Consider the following 17,520-nt stretch of genomic DNA (forward strand, 5'->3'; position numbering starts at 1 on the left):
TGGCATTCTTCCAAGTCATCAAGGTACATGGAGAGGTTTTTATTCAAAATATTTTTGGAGTATTATTTCTTTTAAAATTAAAAAAAAAAGAGGCAGGAAAGGGAAGGCATGCAAAATCACGCTCCATAACTGACACCACCCATACTTAGCTGTTATAATTAATCATTTAAGTAATTGACAAATTTAGCTTACCCTTGATTTGAAGTGAAGGCAATTTAGGAGAGAAGTTGAAGAAAAAAAAAAATACAGTTTAACCTCTCTCTCTCTCAGCTGTCTTCCAACAAAAGGACAGTACTGTCTCCTGCACAGTGCCATCCTGGTCTCTGGGTAACAGAATCTCTATATTGCCTTTTTGCCAGATTCTTGCATCTCAGTCTTTGGCTGAGACCCAGCCCATCATTGCGTGAAATGAATTACATGAAACTTTTTTTGGGGGAGGGGGGCTTTTGTTAAAAGTGAGTTGGAAATTGAAGTACAAAACAGAGGCCGAATTAATTCTGCAATTCAGATTTGGGTCAAATTTGCATCTTTGTTTTGGTGGCTTTAGTGTGACTTGAAAGCTGTAGTGACAACTCCACTTTTCATTTGAAGGGTACAGTAAATAGTTAAACAGTGGATGACTCTAACATGTACCTTCAGAATAAATTCTATTAACATTCATTCAAGCATGACAGTCAGTGTATATCAGATATACTGTATTATAGTTGACTTGGTGCATACCCATAATACATGGCATATTTTACTTACTTTTTTATGTATTAAAAAACCAAAATTATTAAAAATCTGAAAGGAGACAAGCTCAGAGTAAAAAAAAAATCAACAGAAGAGGAAAAGCAGTGTTTTTCCCCCCTAATAGCATGAATAGCTTGTTTGAAATGTAGGTAGTGAATTGAAAGAGAGAGATATTTGTGCCTCAAATTAGAAATCAGACAGATAGAGTACTTCACTACACAAAAAATGTACACATAACCTACAAACAGTAATAAAAATGCAAATACCCCAAGCAGTTCCCATTTTTCATTAATTGAATCCACTTTTTCAAGGAGATCATTTGGTAGTAAAACGCCACCTTTCTTCAAAGCTTCAACCTTACTAAGCAGCTCCGTCTTTTTCAGGTCCCTGATGGACATTTCCACACTGTATCGCTAAAACAGGAAGAGAGAAAAGATATCATTAGGGAAAGAGGTGTTCTTAGAACATCTCTGAGTACAGTTGGTGAGGCTCACGGGTGTTAAAAGTTTTTGTTTCCAATATTCTTATGGAGAGGCTAAATCAAGAAACTTGAGCAGTTGAGGAAAATTGCTGATAAGTTAAAAATATATATATTACACATACATAAACATCCTAGATATTCCACTTCGTTGACTAAGATTTATGTCTTTCTAAACTAAAGTTTGTACGTACCTTTGATCTTTATCTTAAAATATTCCAAATAGGAAAATACCAGGTCTAAACGATTTAATGTCACAATTAGTTTGGGTCAACATTTGGCTCCAGAGTACTGCCCACCACTTATCTCTGTCCCCTCAAAGGACCAGGCTCAGAGTGACACAAATAAAATGATTCCTAAAAACTGCATAACTTCGTCTTCATGTTTAAAAATCCCATGAATTCTCAGTTAACATTTGTTTTCATTTATCTTTTACTTAAAAATTCTGTGTGAGTTTGGAGAAGACACAGAGAGAGGAAAAAGAAAATCAGTGCTTTGAGAATAGTTACAAATCTATGCTTCCTTATTGATTACTGTAAAATGTCCCCAAACATCTCAATCGATTACAGAATCTTCTTCCGCAAAAATACATTGTATTCTAACAAACTACCAAGTGAGTCTCTCCTAAAAGCTGTTTTGCTAGCAATAGTGTAAGTGCTATTTAATATGACAGTTACTATGGTGATTCTCTTCAAATAACTCTATTTGGATAACTTCACAGTTAGAAAGTCCTATATTATGGACAGCTATAAATGACTGTGGATGTATTTTTTAAATGCGCACATAAAAACACTTCTGAGAAGAAAAACTAGCTTTGGTGAAAGTGTTAAACATATTTTACAATTTTAGCACATTTCCAAATATATACTGGCAATCCCTGGACTTCCTTCTTCAAGTCCTAGAGGTTGGATTATTGAGGTGTGTGGCAGTACTGCACAATTGTCCTAACTAAGCCAGAATGGGCACCTTATCAGATCTAATAAGAAAAGCTTTTGTTCCGGCAGAGTAGGAAATTGCCAAGTTCAAAACATGCCCAAGCTCTTCAGTGATTTTATTCACCTTGAAAGCATGATGTTATACAAGATCCCAAACTAAAATACCATTGGAAGCTGCTTAAAGGAAAAGAAGGTGTGAAATGCCTCTTTCAGTTAATAGGTCCTCAGCATTTTCCTGCATATGTTTGCATACTTTCAGTTTCATATTTTAATCTTTCATTTACACTAAACATGCACATCATTTGTATTATGTAAACTTCTCCAAATGTTAGTCATTTGTGGATCACAGAACAAAATGTTTTAAATGAGGTGATTTAAAGCATTTCATAGTATTAATGAATGTTGATAAGGGCGTCAGAGTATCCAAAATTACATGAATATGCATAATGAAAGGAATCAAGGGTTGCTTTAGAGCTCTTTCAGAATTTGGCCCGTGATACATGAGAATTCTGATTGCATTTTCTAACAGCAGGCAATTACCAGGACCACATTACTCCAACACTCATAAGACACACTGTCCACTCGAGTTTTCTGGACTCAACACTCAACAAGTATTCGAGAAACCTAAACGGTGTTTTATTTTTATCAGAGTGATGACTGGAGGAGAGGGCTTTGTGCAACCAGATTCCCATCTAAAGATGATATTGCTGACAAAGACTTACATAATTAATTTGGTAAGACTTCTCTGACATCATCTTGGGGGAACTAGCATTTCAGGTAAGCAGAAGAATCCTATTCAAATCTTTGGCTTATGCCACATACATTGATTGACAAAGGAAGTCCTCCAGCTGTGCCACTCAGGAGCAGCCTCAACCAGTTAACACTTTGACTTGCAATAAGCTTATCCCCCCTCTGTACCCCAACTTTGAACAGCTCCTACACAGCAGATCAGTCAAGAAAGATAAGTTTAAATGTGTCCCAGAAAAATGATAGTCTTATAATAATAAAAAAAATATTTTTTAAAATTAATTTAATTTTAGACATAATAATTTTCTCTGTGAAATCTAGTGCCAGTAGTCCTGCAACAGCTATTATAAAAGGTTATTACATTAAAAAAAAACCTTTGTCTTTGTGTACACTCTGTCTTTGTCACCATGTAACCTACTGTGTAAAAAGCTTGATGAAAGATGTGATTGATGGACAATGCCTTCAAACTAGAAAAGCTAAGAAAATCCAGCTAATTGTTAGATGTACTGGTATGTGCATGAGAGGCATGAGAATGTCATGTAACTTAGGATGAAAATATTCATTTTAATTTTTGAAGCACTCTGACTATGTCATCATGCCAGAAGGGGTATATTTTTGTTGATGTTGGTATGATTTTGCTCTTCTCTCTCTAACACTTTCAGAAGTGTTACACAGGGACAACCAAGTGCCAGCGCTATCAGTTCTCGGTCATCTTATCAAGTAGAGCTACTTTAGCCTGTGGTGAGAAAATAATTTAATCTTCATATTCATTCCATCCACAGCAGTAAGTGAGCAGAGGCTGCCCCACTGTGTCCTATAGTCTAGGGATGTTGTGATATAGACTGTTCTTCAATAGCCAAAAATGAGATTAACAAAGTTAAAGTCAGATGGCTTTTCCTGAGTGCTAAGGTAAATAAGCATCCAGTATTTAATTTGCTCACCGCACCTGCTGTGGGCCTCTCTGTCTAGTCAAAAATAAAATATACTCTATTGAAAGGGCATATTTACATTATTAAGTGTATTTGCTTGGCCAATTCAATTTTGACTAATGAAGCCTCCTGATAGATATGTGAATGATCTAAATTAAAGACACTCCTATTCTAAATGCCACTTCTGTGTATATATAGAGATATATCAAGAAAACTTTCAAAACAGAGTTAAAAATAACCACAAGCACTAGCTGATCTTTAAAACTAAGAATTAAAGAAGTTTTTAGAAAATTCTTATTCGGGGCTTTTTATGAGCATAAATACTAAAATTGAATTGTAATGCAAAGCCAGCAAAAACAGGATTTCTGAAGTAAATATAATTAGAAATGCATGAAGACTTGATTGAGATAACTTTTTTGACAGTTATGCTAAAGGCTTTTTTCCCTCCTAAAACCTTTTTTTTTCTTTTGCTTTTTTTTTTTTTTTTTTTTTTTGTTAAAAATCACACCGAAAATTCTGCCCAAATGGAGACTGGAACAATGCCTTGAAACAGTGTTAATTGTCACCATGGAAACCAGAAGAATAAGCCATTTTGAAACTGGTATAGAAGGCACACATTGAGCAACTCAAGCATTTTTCTGCCTCCCTCAATGTTAAAGAACAAGATGCCTTGTCACTGTGAGGTCAGAGAAAGAAAGCATCATGAAAGGGATGGCGATGCTTACTGTCTGGTAAATAAAAAAATAAAAAATAAACTACATACAGCTAATGCTATAAGTCCCTACCCAGTGAATCTTTTTGAAAGAGAAAGATCATCAAAAGATGGCCAGGATTGGGGGATGGATTCCACCTAAGCAAAACTTCAGGGCTATATTATGTGAACCTTGCCCCCAAAGCTCCCTGGGAATTCTGCTGTTGTAATAAAACTTCAGAAGAGGAAAGAAAAAAGGCAGCATGATGGAATTCAAAATAATGCTCTAAAAGCACACAGAGAGATTAAGACATCTATTGTAAGACTTTTGTATGGTGCTTCTGTTGGTTATGCTGAAAAGAGACCAGACATTGCTGAGCGGAGAGTGAAGTTTTGGCTACGAGAAACACAAGAATTAAACCAAAGAATTTTCTTGATTATTAGAATAGGGCTGTCAGATTCTGTGTCTTCAGGGTTTGAGTGTTTACATCTTACACTGTATTTTATCTGGGCTTTATGTGACTTTGTATTAGGAAGAGTTAAAGGAAAATGATCTAGTTACTAGAATAACAGTTCGACTATCTTTCCCCGGGCAGAGTAATGTTGTAAACACCTGTATATCCAGCATAATCTCCTTACCCATAAACACACAACAGAGAGACAGAGAAAATACATTAAGGAATTAAAATGTAGTATAGTCTATTGACAAGAAAGCTTATGCTAGGAGCACACCTAAACCCCAAACTATTGGCAAAATTATGTGTGAAAATATGCATTTTTGCACAAAAATGCAGGGATGCTTCTGTCTATGACTCCCATATTGTGTTTTCCGGCTAGTGTTTGCCCTCCGCATGCAAGGCTTCATGGTGGCCCCTCAGCAAGTCCATGCCTAATGCCATTCAGTGGTGAACAAAGAGTCTTTTTATATGAAAGTCCAGGGTCCACAGCTCAGCTGTACATGCCGAGTGCAGGAATCTGCTAGAGGCCAGTGTCCCCTTTGCAGCAGCTCTTGTGCTGCCCCCTTTTTTAGAACACCAGTGTCCAGCATCTCACAATGCATATGATGTTTCACATTGAGCCAGTATCACCAACACTTAGGGAAGATGTTCAAGATTGAAGAAGAGGGTTCAAGCCCAAGACAAATAATAGTCTTTATTTCTTGCAAACTCCTTGTATTTTACCATTAGCAATTTATGGCGAATAATTGCACAGAGAAATTATAAAGACTCCTACAATTGTCCTTGTAAATTAATAATAGGCTTTCTTGATTGGGATAAATCTGCTGCTGAGCCTTTGGAAAAATTAAAAAGTGCAATGTCATTTAAAATTGCCAGAACTCGCACAGCAAATTACATCTGAGGTTAAGAATTGAGTTTTCCCCCCTCTTCTAGCTTATTCCATTTGCATGATCTGGAAATCACATTACATTGGCCATGTATTGTTAATTGGACATAGATTGCATTATCTTTAATATAAATCAAACTACAAATATTAAAATGAATTGCAAATTCCCTAATAGAAGATCATAAAACAATCTTTTTTAAAGTATCTCCCATTAATAATTTAATTCCAATTATATCACTCAGAAAACTTAAGTAGGAAACCTGGCAACTTATTTCTCCAATCATTCCTTTTACATAACAAATACCTAAGCCTTTTAAAATAAATACCCAGAGCAAAATTCACTGTTACAGAACAAAAATAAAAAACAATAACTGAAAACTTTTCAGTGACAATTTCAAGAAAAATGCTGCATAAGAATATCAAGTCTGCCTGACTTGTTCTTTCCCTACCCAGGTCAAGGGCAAGAAAAAAGTCTCCTACAGAGAAGATTTACTAAGTTTAAGAACTATTGTAATCATACTCTCTAAAATTATCAAATTGATTATTCTTCTATTTATTTCTTAAAAGATTCTCCAGCTCCTTGGATTTTTCTATAAATTTGATATCTTTCTGAAGCCTTTGCATGGCCTTTAATGAGTTTATATTAAATATTTAATACTGTTTAGGGCATATCCACTACTACCAAAAACAGTTATATTCCCAGCAGTCCCACTGTTTCAGGCAGAGGACTTGATTGATCCTCCTAGCCTGAATTGAGTAGAATGAAAAGAAGCAGTTGGAAAATAGCTGCAATCATTTAATGCAGATGACCTCTGACAGCCTCGCAGCTCTTCTATCTGAACAGAAATTTGCATGGGGTCTCTGTGCAGAGGAACAATGTAACCTAAATGGTAGACAATCTTTATTCTAATGAAGTGGGTGTCAAGGTCAATGTAAAACTGCAATGATAAATGGTGCACCACTAGGCAAGAGAAGTTGCATAGGCATTGTAGTGCTTTCACATTAATTGAAGACTGAAATGCACTGCGTGAAAAGCACAAGCCTCTCTTTTCACCATAATGTGTTAATGCGCCAGTGCCGAAATGATTTCTTCAAGATGTTTGCCTGTTGACATGTATCTTATTGCAAAAATAACGCATACATGAAATTACGGCACAAAATGGACATTTTCAGAATTTAGCTTTTCCCCTGAATATAATTACAAAAATCTAAATAAAATATCCTCCAACAATGCCCTGACACCTAATGTAATTCTTTTGATCCCCCTTCCTTTTCTTTTTCTATTTAGACCTGTCTTTAATTAGTTTTAACCAGCAACCTTTTACAGAAGCTTTCGATGGGTACTTTCATACTGAGCGAACTGTAAAAGAGGACCAAGGAGTGGGGAATCATTCAATACTATTTTCTCCCTTATTTTTAAGTTTTCTGCTTAGTCTGCATTTAGGTTCTTCAGGTGTTGTTTGTTCCGAATAAAAATGTAATGAAAAGCCCATAGTTTGCAAAAGAAAATAACTAGTTTCTAGAGTGAGAAGTAAAAAACTATAATCTGGTCATTTGACATTGCCAAAATGACTTTACAGCAATAATTATACCATTTCTTTAGTTGATCTAGTAATTTTGTGACAGTCAATTTTTTTCTTCATATGAAAATAGGGACAGTAAGCTGCTTTTAAAAAATCCTCATCTACTTAAGCCTGTAAAGGGGACATTGTTTGCTAATACACTCATTAGCAACCAAGCATTTTAAGTTCATCAATTAAACAGGAAATGGAGTTGTACCATTAGTCACAATTTGCTAAAATACTGATAAGAGCGTATTACTAATCATGTGAGAAACATTGCCAGGCTCAACCCATAATATGTTATAAACTGGATGCATTTTTATGGTTGACTTTTTTTTTCTGATTCCGGTAGATTCTGTGATTTAGTCACCTTTCACGACACTAAGCTTCCTGCAACAAATAGATTTTAATAATGGAACTACAGTTATACTAGTCAGGAATGATCTGTAAGTCTTTTGGTCTGCAGTCTTGGAGACTAGACTATTGGTGTGATTTACTATAAAATAAATGATATTGCTAGTTTGCAACCCTGATGTAAAAACAAACTGTCTCAAATAGAAACCAACATTCCTGAGATGGTAATTTGGAGGAAAAAAAAAATCTCAACATGAAGGAGGATAGTGAAAAAGAAAAAAAAGTTACTGATGAAACTGTTTAAAAAACTGTACAGCTTCATCTGTGTGTGATTTGTCAGGTCTGAAGCTTTGACGTGCCCAAGGGGCAGACCCCAGCGGGGAGTAGGCTGCCGAGCTAAATAGCTGTGAAAGAAGTCTTAATGTAGGATGGAATTCAAACTAACCTTGACATGACCTCGGGAAAAATATGCAAAAAGTAAAATGAATGCACTCTGCAAGATACATCCTAATTTTGTGGTGGAGCTGGTTAGTTTTACAAACATAACTGAGACCTTAAAAGAAAAATAGAAAGCGACTAAAAGGGGAAAACTTTGGAATTCAGGCAAAAAAAAAAAAAAAAAGTAAGCAGGCATGATGTGTTACGGTGAAGGCATGTGAACCATTTGGAAAGAATCCAAATAAAAACCCACACCGAACAATATTGTTGTCAGCCTGTCTATTCAGGAAAATTGTTTTTTTTTTTTAGGTTGAATATAAATGACACAAAGCCAAGATTACATCATTGCATTACAAAGTCTGTTGTGGCTTTTAGCTGAACAAGCCCCTCAGATCTATTGGTTTAGGACAGTAATTCAGTAAGGAGGTTTTAATGTGTTATTTTTCCTGCAGTGTCAATAAAAAAGAAATAGAAGAATTTAAGAAAGAAATATTGTGGGTGCTCTCTAGTCTCTTTCTTGCTTTTAATCTGTATTTGATAAGTCAAACTCAAATTTTAGTTGATGCACTGAGTCTTGATTCGACTTTGTATATTTTGCCTATTTTGAAGTGATTGGCTTAGGTGGAAGGCATTTGTTCTAGCTCCCCAGCCAAGAACTGGCTAACTCATTGGATATATGGAAATTTTAATTGAGTGTCAACTTGTGTAGAAATTCAATCCTATTACCTCCTCAATGCAATTTTGTAGCAATACCAGTTATTTACTACACTACTAACCAGATTTTAAACATAATTAAATTGCTAAGAACATACATCCCAAATCTAATGACTTAAATCCCTTTAGCAAGGATGTGAATTCCTGCATCAGGTATATATGCTTCTATTAGATTTTCATAAGCATAAAGTGAGCAGAAGGATGCAATCATTTAGTGCAGAAGTGCAAGGAGTTTTGCTAAGAACCTGTTGAACAGCTGTTTATAAAGATCACTGCTTAATGGATATGCATGCCATAGGGCTCTTTTTTTGGTTCAGTCTTAGTCAATATTTTTAATAGTGAACATATGAAAGTAAAATTTGTATATGGCATGTTGATTAGATTGCCAGATTATACTAATCTCACTGATCAGTCTAACATCGTGGCTTTCAAACTACCAATGGTTGCTACTGCTGGTTCAAAATTCCTGAATATTTATCAATCAGCTCTGAGAAGCTGGTACAAACAGCTCCAGCACCCTACTTACTACTTGACAGCTAATGTAAAGGAGATGAGCATAGATAAGGCATCTTCTTTCATACTCTAGCTACTGCCAGTGTCGTAGAAAAAGAGAACTACTTTCTCTACCAAAAGAAATTGCATGTGATGATTACTAACATTTGATTCCAGCAAAGGGGAAATAAGAGGAAGCATGTGGATTATGGAGGATGGGAGAGCACAAGTTCTACTACTCAGCTGTGCCAACTGTTTCTATGTGGGAATAGGGCTTCAATGTGGCTTCTATATGGTCAGGCACATATTGGGAGAGAAGACAGAGTACATATATTTTATGTGAAATCTCATCTTTTTCATATGTTGAATTAAAACTTTTTAACACTGTGCAGGCCAAATGTTGTCCCTGAGTTAGATCTGAATTTCTGGGCAACTACTTCACAGTGTCTATTTTAGATGATGATATTCAACTCCAAAGGGAACACAACAGACCTGCTGGCATACTACATTAACTCTAATAAGGAGATAGGACAGATTTAAGCCAGACAGGGTTAATAACATCCCCTCTCCCACCAAAAAAAAATAAATAAATAAAATAAAATGACAAACAAACAGAAGCTGCACAAAGAATGGAGGTGACTAGGCTTCAGCTATCTTTTTTTTTTTTGGTCTTTTTGCCTGTTCTAGGGCCGCACCTGCGGCATATAGAGGTTCCCAGGCTAGGGGTTGAATCGGAGCTGTAACCACCAGCCTATACCACAGCCACAGCAACGTGGGATCCGAGCTGTGTGTGCAACCTACACCACAGCTCACACAACGCCGGATCCTTAACCCACTGAGCAAGGCCAGGGATCCAACTTGCAACCTCGTGGTTCCTAGTCGGATTTGTTAACCACTGAGCCATGAGGGAACTCCAGCTTCAGCTATCTTTAGGTCCAATGAGGCAACAGACAGTGAAAGGAATGTAAAAAAAAAAAAAATTAAATATAATTTGGGGCTGCATTGAGACAAACACAAGGTCAAAAATAAGAAAGGTCACAGACAGATCAGCTTGACTGGGGTTTACTAGGCTCAAACCTGCAGTCCTGGTTCTTGTTGGGTTCCATACTCCAAGAGGGACCTAAGCAATGTATTAAATATCCAAAGGAGAGCACTTAAGGAAGGGAGAAGATGCAAAGAAAACAGAAGAACATGTTAGCAGATTTGGAATATTTAAAGGACTTAACTCAAAACATTAATTGGTTTCATTTGACCGCAGAGGTTCGGCCTGGGATCAAAGACTAAAGCACAAGAAGAAATGAAGCTTGGGTGATAGTGAGCTCTCACTCACTAGAATTATTCAGAGATCAAAAATCTTTTTGGTTGGGATATTTTATGGGACAATGAAGAACTGAATGAGGATTGGTCTAGAAGATAGTCTAGAATTCCTCTCTATTCTATAAAGTTGAGCTTCTTTAGGCCCACATTCACTAGATCAGCCATAATTATCACATGCCAAGACTGAAAAACATCAAGGTAAGGAGAGGCTGTCATTTGCTAGATAAGACTCAAATATAAGATTCTCATGCAGAGAAACCCAGGAGAAAAACAACAGAGCAAAGACACAACCACATAAAACGAGAGCTATACATCTAAACTCAAACACAGAGAACAAAGAGAAAAATGCAAGGTTAACTGAAAATGCTCAAATCATCCTCTCTGTCCTAGTTTAGAGTCATAGTTCATTGAATTTGAGGATTACCTGAATTTAAGGAAATCTTTTGGGTCTTTTTTTCTGATATTTTTTAGGAAATGTCTACTATATAATTTATGCAATTAGGTCCATATGTCAACAAGTCCTTCCTGTGGATTTTTAAAAAATACATAAATTTCACAAATGCTACTCTCAAAAATTTTCTCCTAACGATATAGAACTTTCTCTAACAGATATCTAAGAATGTGTTATAACCCCTGCTGCCAACAGTGTGGGCATAATGGTAATTTCTCATCCATGCTATGAAACTTCATGGTTGTGTTGTATTATGTTGAAAATCTGCACATCTCAACGGGTTTTCTGTGCATTCCAATGCACTTCAGTGACGATGTGGATCATTGCCATAATACATCATGACTGTTCTAATTACGGTTTCATTATGATATACCCTATCAGGGCTGTCGTAATGTCATGTCAGCACATAGTAAGAATAGTTATGCAATTATGTAATATCTGTTAGAGTATGCAATGCAGGATGGAAAAAGAGACATGAGAAGCAGCAATTAATGTAATGAAACTCAGAGTTCTCCTTCAAAAAAGTTTCCAATTTAAAAGTGCCACTTCTTTGGTTTTCTATCTTCCAACCTAAACAGACACTTCCAAACATATCTATGTTCCTTTAATTGGATACTACTATACAATTTAATATAGATTTGTTTTTTTAATAAAGCAAAATAAGAAAAGGGAAATCCTTGACTCCAAGCTGTTCTCTATATGTCACAAAAGAATAAGATTCACCTAATATATGCTACTAGACATCAAGTAAAAATTTACACATAGTAAATTAAAGTCTACTGAAGGCTTACTATTTTTGTTTTGTTTGTTTGTTTGTTTTGTCTTTCTGCAATTTCTTGGGCCATTCCCACGGCATATGGAGGTTCCCAAGCTAGGGATCGAATTGAAGCTGTAGCCACCAGCCTACACCAGAGCCACAGCAATGCGGGACCCGAGCCGTGACTGCAACCTACACCACAGCTCACGGCAATGCCAGATCCTTAACCCACTGAGCAAGGCCAGGGATTGAACCTCCAACCTCATGGTTCCTAGTCAGATTCGTTAACCACTGAGCCATGACGGGAACTCCTGAAGGCTTACTATTATGCAAACTTCAAATGCAATGTCACATTCTTCTATTGTCCTTGATCTCTTGTATAGACTTACAATTTCTTGCCTCACCCCTTAAAACTCAATTGACCAGCTCTGTCTTAAAAAACAAACTATGATAATGAGATGAGATAAAGCATTAATATCCATATTTGCTTCTCTAAATTATGACCATAAATATTCACTTGCCTTTAGTCTAGCTGCCAAAATATACACAAATATCTATGAAAATATCTTGCTATTTGTCTTATAAATTTGAAGAATAAACTCTCAAAGGATGAGAGCATGCCTTTTTTGGTCAACCATGGAGTACCCTGAATATTTGAAAACACTGAGTCAATGAATAGTTTCTCAAACTAAATGATACATGAATTGCTTTTTGTTGTTTTAATATACAACCATAGGAGAATTTATATATCAAAGCTTACCCCTTATCTCTATAGCTGAATTACAGCCCTGTTCAATGCAAGTATTTATAATAGAAATGCTGATGAAGCCTAAACCATGGACGTATACAGTTGTGCAGAAGCAGCCATTTCAAATATAGATATATTTTTAGCACTAGGAGGGACCAAGTTTGTTTAAATCTGGTCTTTTTTTTTTTTTTTTTTTTTACAATTGCATGTAATGTTAATAGCACACTGTAAATGTTAAGGCTAAGTGTGCAATGTCAAAATAGATTGAATCTCTCTGAAAATTGGAAATTCAGGCTTTTCAAACGTAATCCAGATGTTTGGCTTTTATTCAGATTTCAAGAAAGAGGGAACTAATATGATATAAAATTCATACATGCATATTTCATTAGTGCCTTTTGTATCGCTGAATTAAACATTCTGAAACGTGCTTTTCCCAAATCATACAGAGTTTTAAACCAAAGCAGTTGCCAAGATGTTGCTCACCTCACAAATAATGCCAAATTAATTTCAGAAGGAAGATACTATATATTTCTTATGTTAACTCTGTGATAATGTTTCTCCAAAGAGAATATCTTGCTTTTTCTTTGAGGATGACAAAAAATGTGAAGTAGAACACTGTAGCCATTGTAGTATATCGAAAAGATATTACTGCCAAACATGATTACCTTGGAAATCTGTGAAAATCAGTGGCCTAAATGAAGGCTGAAAGCACTGTCCCCCATAGTGCCATCATCAAAAACAATCTTTTCAAGTTTAGTGCAAATGAACATTCCCTAGGAATTATGGACTCTAGCACTGAGAAGTATGTCCAAAACTAACCATGTTGGAGTTAAGACAGAGCCAATCAAAGCATTTCCAAGGTTGTATGCTCCCGAAACACAATGGAAATGCCATCATAGATTTGTGTATTCACATCATGACCATTTCTTTGGTAGGGTGTTTGTTTGTTTGTTTGTTTGTTTTGGCTGCACCTATGGCATGTGAAAATTCCCAGGCCAGGGATTGAATCTGCCCCACAGCAGAGACCTAAGCCACGCAGTAACGATGCTGGATCTTTAACCCACTATACTACAAAGGAACTCCAGTGGGGTGTTTAACTGTTCAAGGGGTCTTAACATCTATAATCCTGATAGATCTGTAATGCCATGGGGTTTTTCTTGGTGACTGCCCAAATCTGTGAATAGTAAAATATTTGATGTCTTAGGCCACTTTTTGAGATTATCTGGGTGCCTTCACATCAAATGAGGATGAATGTTGTTTCAGAATTAGAACAGAAGCTCCTGTGCTGGAGTATATAAGGTCAGAGACCATGTTTTGTTCATGCCTTATCTATTGTAGCTCCTAGCATTATAGCTTAGAGGTAGAAGTACCTGGAAAACATTTATTCATTTGAATTTCTCCAAAAGGAAAGACCAGGTGAGCCTATATCAGGCTGCTAAAATATATGCCAGGTACAGTATAGTGTGCAAAAATGAGTAGCATGTGACTGCCTTATTCATCTTTGAATTTCATGCTCAGTAAAAAACTTACTTGGTTAAAGCAACTAATACAGAAATATTCTCAATTTTCAGATAGAAAAACTGAACAAAGTTAATTGTTTCTCATGGCCAGAAATGGTTAACATAAGAAAAGCTTCTATAAAATGTATCAAAGAAAGGAAGAAGGTGACAGCAGCTCTTTAAATATTTAAGGACACCTTTTATGAGTTCAGTGTTTTCTCACAGCAATAATATTTGATCAGAAAGCAAGAGGCTGGGTCCAATTTCTAGTTCCAACACCAGTATGCTATAGACTTAAAAACCTTTCTTTTCTAGTCTCTCTTTTTTGTTCCTTTGGGGTACACGACCATATTTACCAGAGAGAGATTTTAAGAAAATAAATTTTAAAGATTTTAGGCTTTAAGTACTGTGTCTTGCTTCAGCCTCAGAAAGCTTGACTGTCATTTCAACGTATTGTTCTCTTTTTTGTTCTCCTATGGCAAGCCCATGGGGAAAGTTAGTAATATCACTTCTGTCTTATAGATTAAAAACTGATACATAGAAGTTAAGTGACTTGCCCAAGGTCAGTAAGACAGTGCTAAAACCCAGAAATAGAATTTTCAGGAGAAATTTCAACTTAGTCTGCTAGGCCATTCTGTTTCTCTTGAAAATGCATCTTTAGACATCAGTCCAGAAGGCTAAAGATATTAATGGGCTCTGGGAATGTAATGTAAAAGCCAAGAATGCCATTCAAAGTGACTTTGGAGTAGTCAAAACACAATTATTATGAACCCCACCCTTACAGCATTTCTAGCCAGATTCATTTCAGCATAGGCTCACCTTCCAACCAAAACTCTACAGAACTTCAACAGCTTGAGGTTGAGGCTAAAAGTGCAGGGAGGAACATTCTCACTGTTAGTCATACCTGTTACTCAGAAGCTCTAGGGTATAGGTAAAAATTAAGTAGTATAAACTAAGATTATAAAGAGCAAACCTTGGTTATGACCACTGCTTTTGAGCATTTTTCCAGCTATGTAACGGAGTCTGCTATAAACAATCCAAAAAGTTTATTAGAACAGCTCCATCAAAGAGAAACATACCATGTGTATGTGTATCAAATCACATGGGTGACAAAAGAAGAGGATGAAGATTTAGAGGATAAAATGAAGGAAATGCACATGTGGATGGAGAGAAAGTGATAACGGGAAATTACAAAGGTTTAAGCGGATAGGGGAAACAATGACTAGTCTACAGAGGATAAAGCATAAAACTACTTAAAAATAAAGGTATTCAGAAAAGGAAATCACAGTTAGAAAGGGCATCAGCGAATAACTTCCCTGAAATAATCAGATGAAAGAATATGATAATGATGGCTTAAAAATGTAAGGGCAGCAAGAATTCACTAAGAGGAGATGAAAACAAAAAGAGGCGGAAGTATCAGGATGTGGCCATTAATAGAGCTTATAGCCATAACAATGGAAAACTTTCCAAGAATAAACAGATACTAAACTTTGTGATTTTGAGGATTTTCCCTAAGTACCATTGATAGGGAGCCCCTTCACTGGGCACCATCATCCTGGTGACTCTGACTTCTGCCTTTGACATTCTGGTGGCTTGCTCCTGGTGCAAGGGATGCCATTTCATATTTCCATGTAAAATCTCTAAAGTCTGCTCCATTTAAAACAAGGACTATGATATACTTGCCACTTATCCATCACATATATTTTAAGAAGTAAACAGGACATGTTTGTAGAAAATTTCGGATCTTTGTGTAAAATGCATCACTGGGAAAAAAAAAAAAAAGATCTCTACTTGTAATACACATACTTTTGGTAAAGTTTTTTTTTTTGGTCTGTTGCCCACTTGCAAGTAAGAACACAAATTTCTCATTCATTTTTATTATCTGTCAACTATCTACGTTGGAGAGTAAAATAAGTCACAATGCAAGGAAGTCACTAAAAAGATAAAAGGTATATGCATAGTTCATGTCTTTTAGAAAATATATCAACAAAGTGTACTTTTTTCTCTACCCTTAATGAAGAGAGGAGAGAACATATTACTCAGAACTACTTCTCAAAATCTACACACACATAACTATTTAATTACTGAGTTCTAACAACATGCAGGAACCATGCCAAACATTTTAAATTGTGAACCAATGAGATTCAAAGAGTTTGGTCAAAAAAAGGTTTAAACAGTCATATTAAAATATATGCCTGGAATCAGATTGCCCATTTTTAAACTTTGCTTGCATTGCTGACTCGCTGTACAATTCCCTATGCCTTAGTTGCTCATCTGGGGATAATATTAATACTTCTTTCATAACGTTGCTATGAGGATTGAATGTGCTAATATATGCAAAGAGCCTAGATAACTCCTGTTACATAAGAAGCACTATATTCAAGTGTTTGCTCAAACTTGATCCAAATGTTGCATGCTAAGAACATATGACCTTTGGCATAACTTTTCTCATCTCTTTTACGTTATTAGTTTGTATATTTACATATAACTTCATTAAATAAAATGCTGAATCTAGGATTCAACATTAAATAGAAAAAAAAAACAAACCTTGCCTTTTATTGACTCCCACTAAACGCATGGATGAAAGCTATTATGGTTTGCCATTGGTTTGTTACTCTTCCCTCTGTTTTCCTGATTTTGGTAAAATACCATGAGTACGTCAAACTAATTCCCAAATCTGAGGAATTTTCCCATGTTGCATTCTTCTGAAATGCACCTATGTTCATTCTACTTATTTAAATTCTATCCAGCAAGGCTCAGTTCAAATCTCATTTCTTCTACAAAGATGCTCTAAGAAAAATGTCCTTGTAGAAGACCAGTAGCTATTTTTTTTAACCACACAATGTGCTATCTTTGCATAATGTCGTGTTTGTTGGTTTTACTTTTCTAAACTGATTATAAGTTACAAAAGAAAAGGATAAACTTCCTTTTATTTTGTTTTCCATAGCATAAAATACCTAACAAATGCTTATTTTTTAATTTTTTTTAACAAATGGTTATTGGCTCATCATCATAGTCACTAATACCAGATAGCATCATTCCTTATTCTTCCTTACTTTTAAAGTAAAGGTGGTATTATTTGACCATTACTCCTTAATATATGTATTACACAGACATATGTCCTTTTTAAAATATATGTGAGAAAAGAGAATTAGGGTAGAAAATATCTTCGTGTGTAGGCACACAGAAAGTGATATACATTTCATATATTAGTGGGGCTTGATACTAATTAGTGCAGTGTGCAAAGCAGAAAATACTTGAAGTCAATTTTCCCCAAGCAAATATGAACCTGCCTTTAACCTGATAGCTCTCCAGGGAAGTAGCAGAAGTAG

At 35.7% G+C, this 17,520-nt stretch overlaps 1 protein-coding gene across 1 annotated transcript in view; it reads right to left on the minus strand.

Annotated features, from left to right (window-relative positions):
* The window catches only part of AKAP6 (A-kinase anchoring protein 6), a 461,269-nt gene that overhangs the window by 79,329 nt on the left and 364,420 nt on the right, over window positions 1-17,520 (minus strand). Inside the window, exon 10 of the mRNA XM_047795625.1 lies at window positions 999-1,145. Within this exon, the coding sequence (XP_047651581.1) occupies window positions 999-1,145 (147 nt within the window). The remainder of the gene's footprint in view (window positions 1-998; window positions 1,146-17,520) is intronic.

Source organism: Phacochoerus africanus, chromosome 9, assembly GCF_016906955.1.
Source record: "Phacochoerus africanus isolate WHEZ1 chromosome 9, ROS_Pafr_v1, whole genome shotgun sequence".
Classification (NCBI taxonomy): domain Eukaryota; kingdom Metazoa; phylum Chordata; class Mammalia; order Artiodactyla; family Suidae; genus Phacochoerus; species Phacochoerus africanus.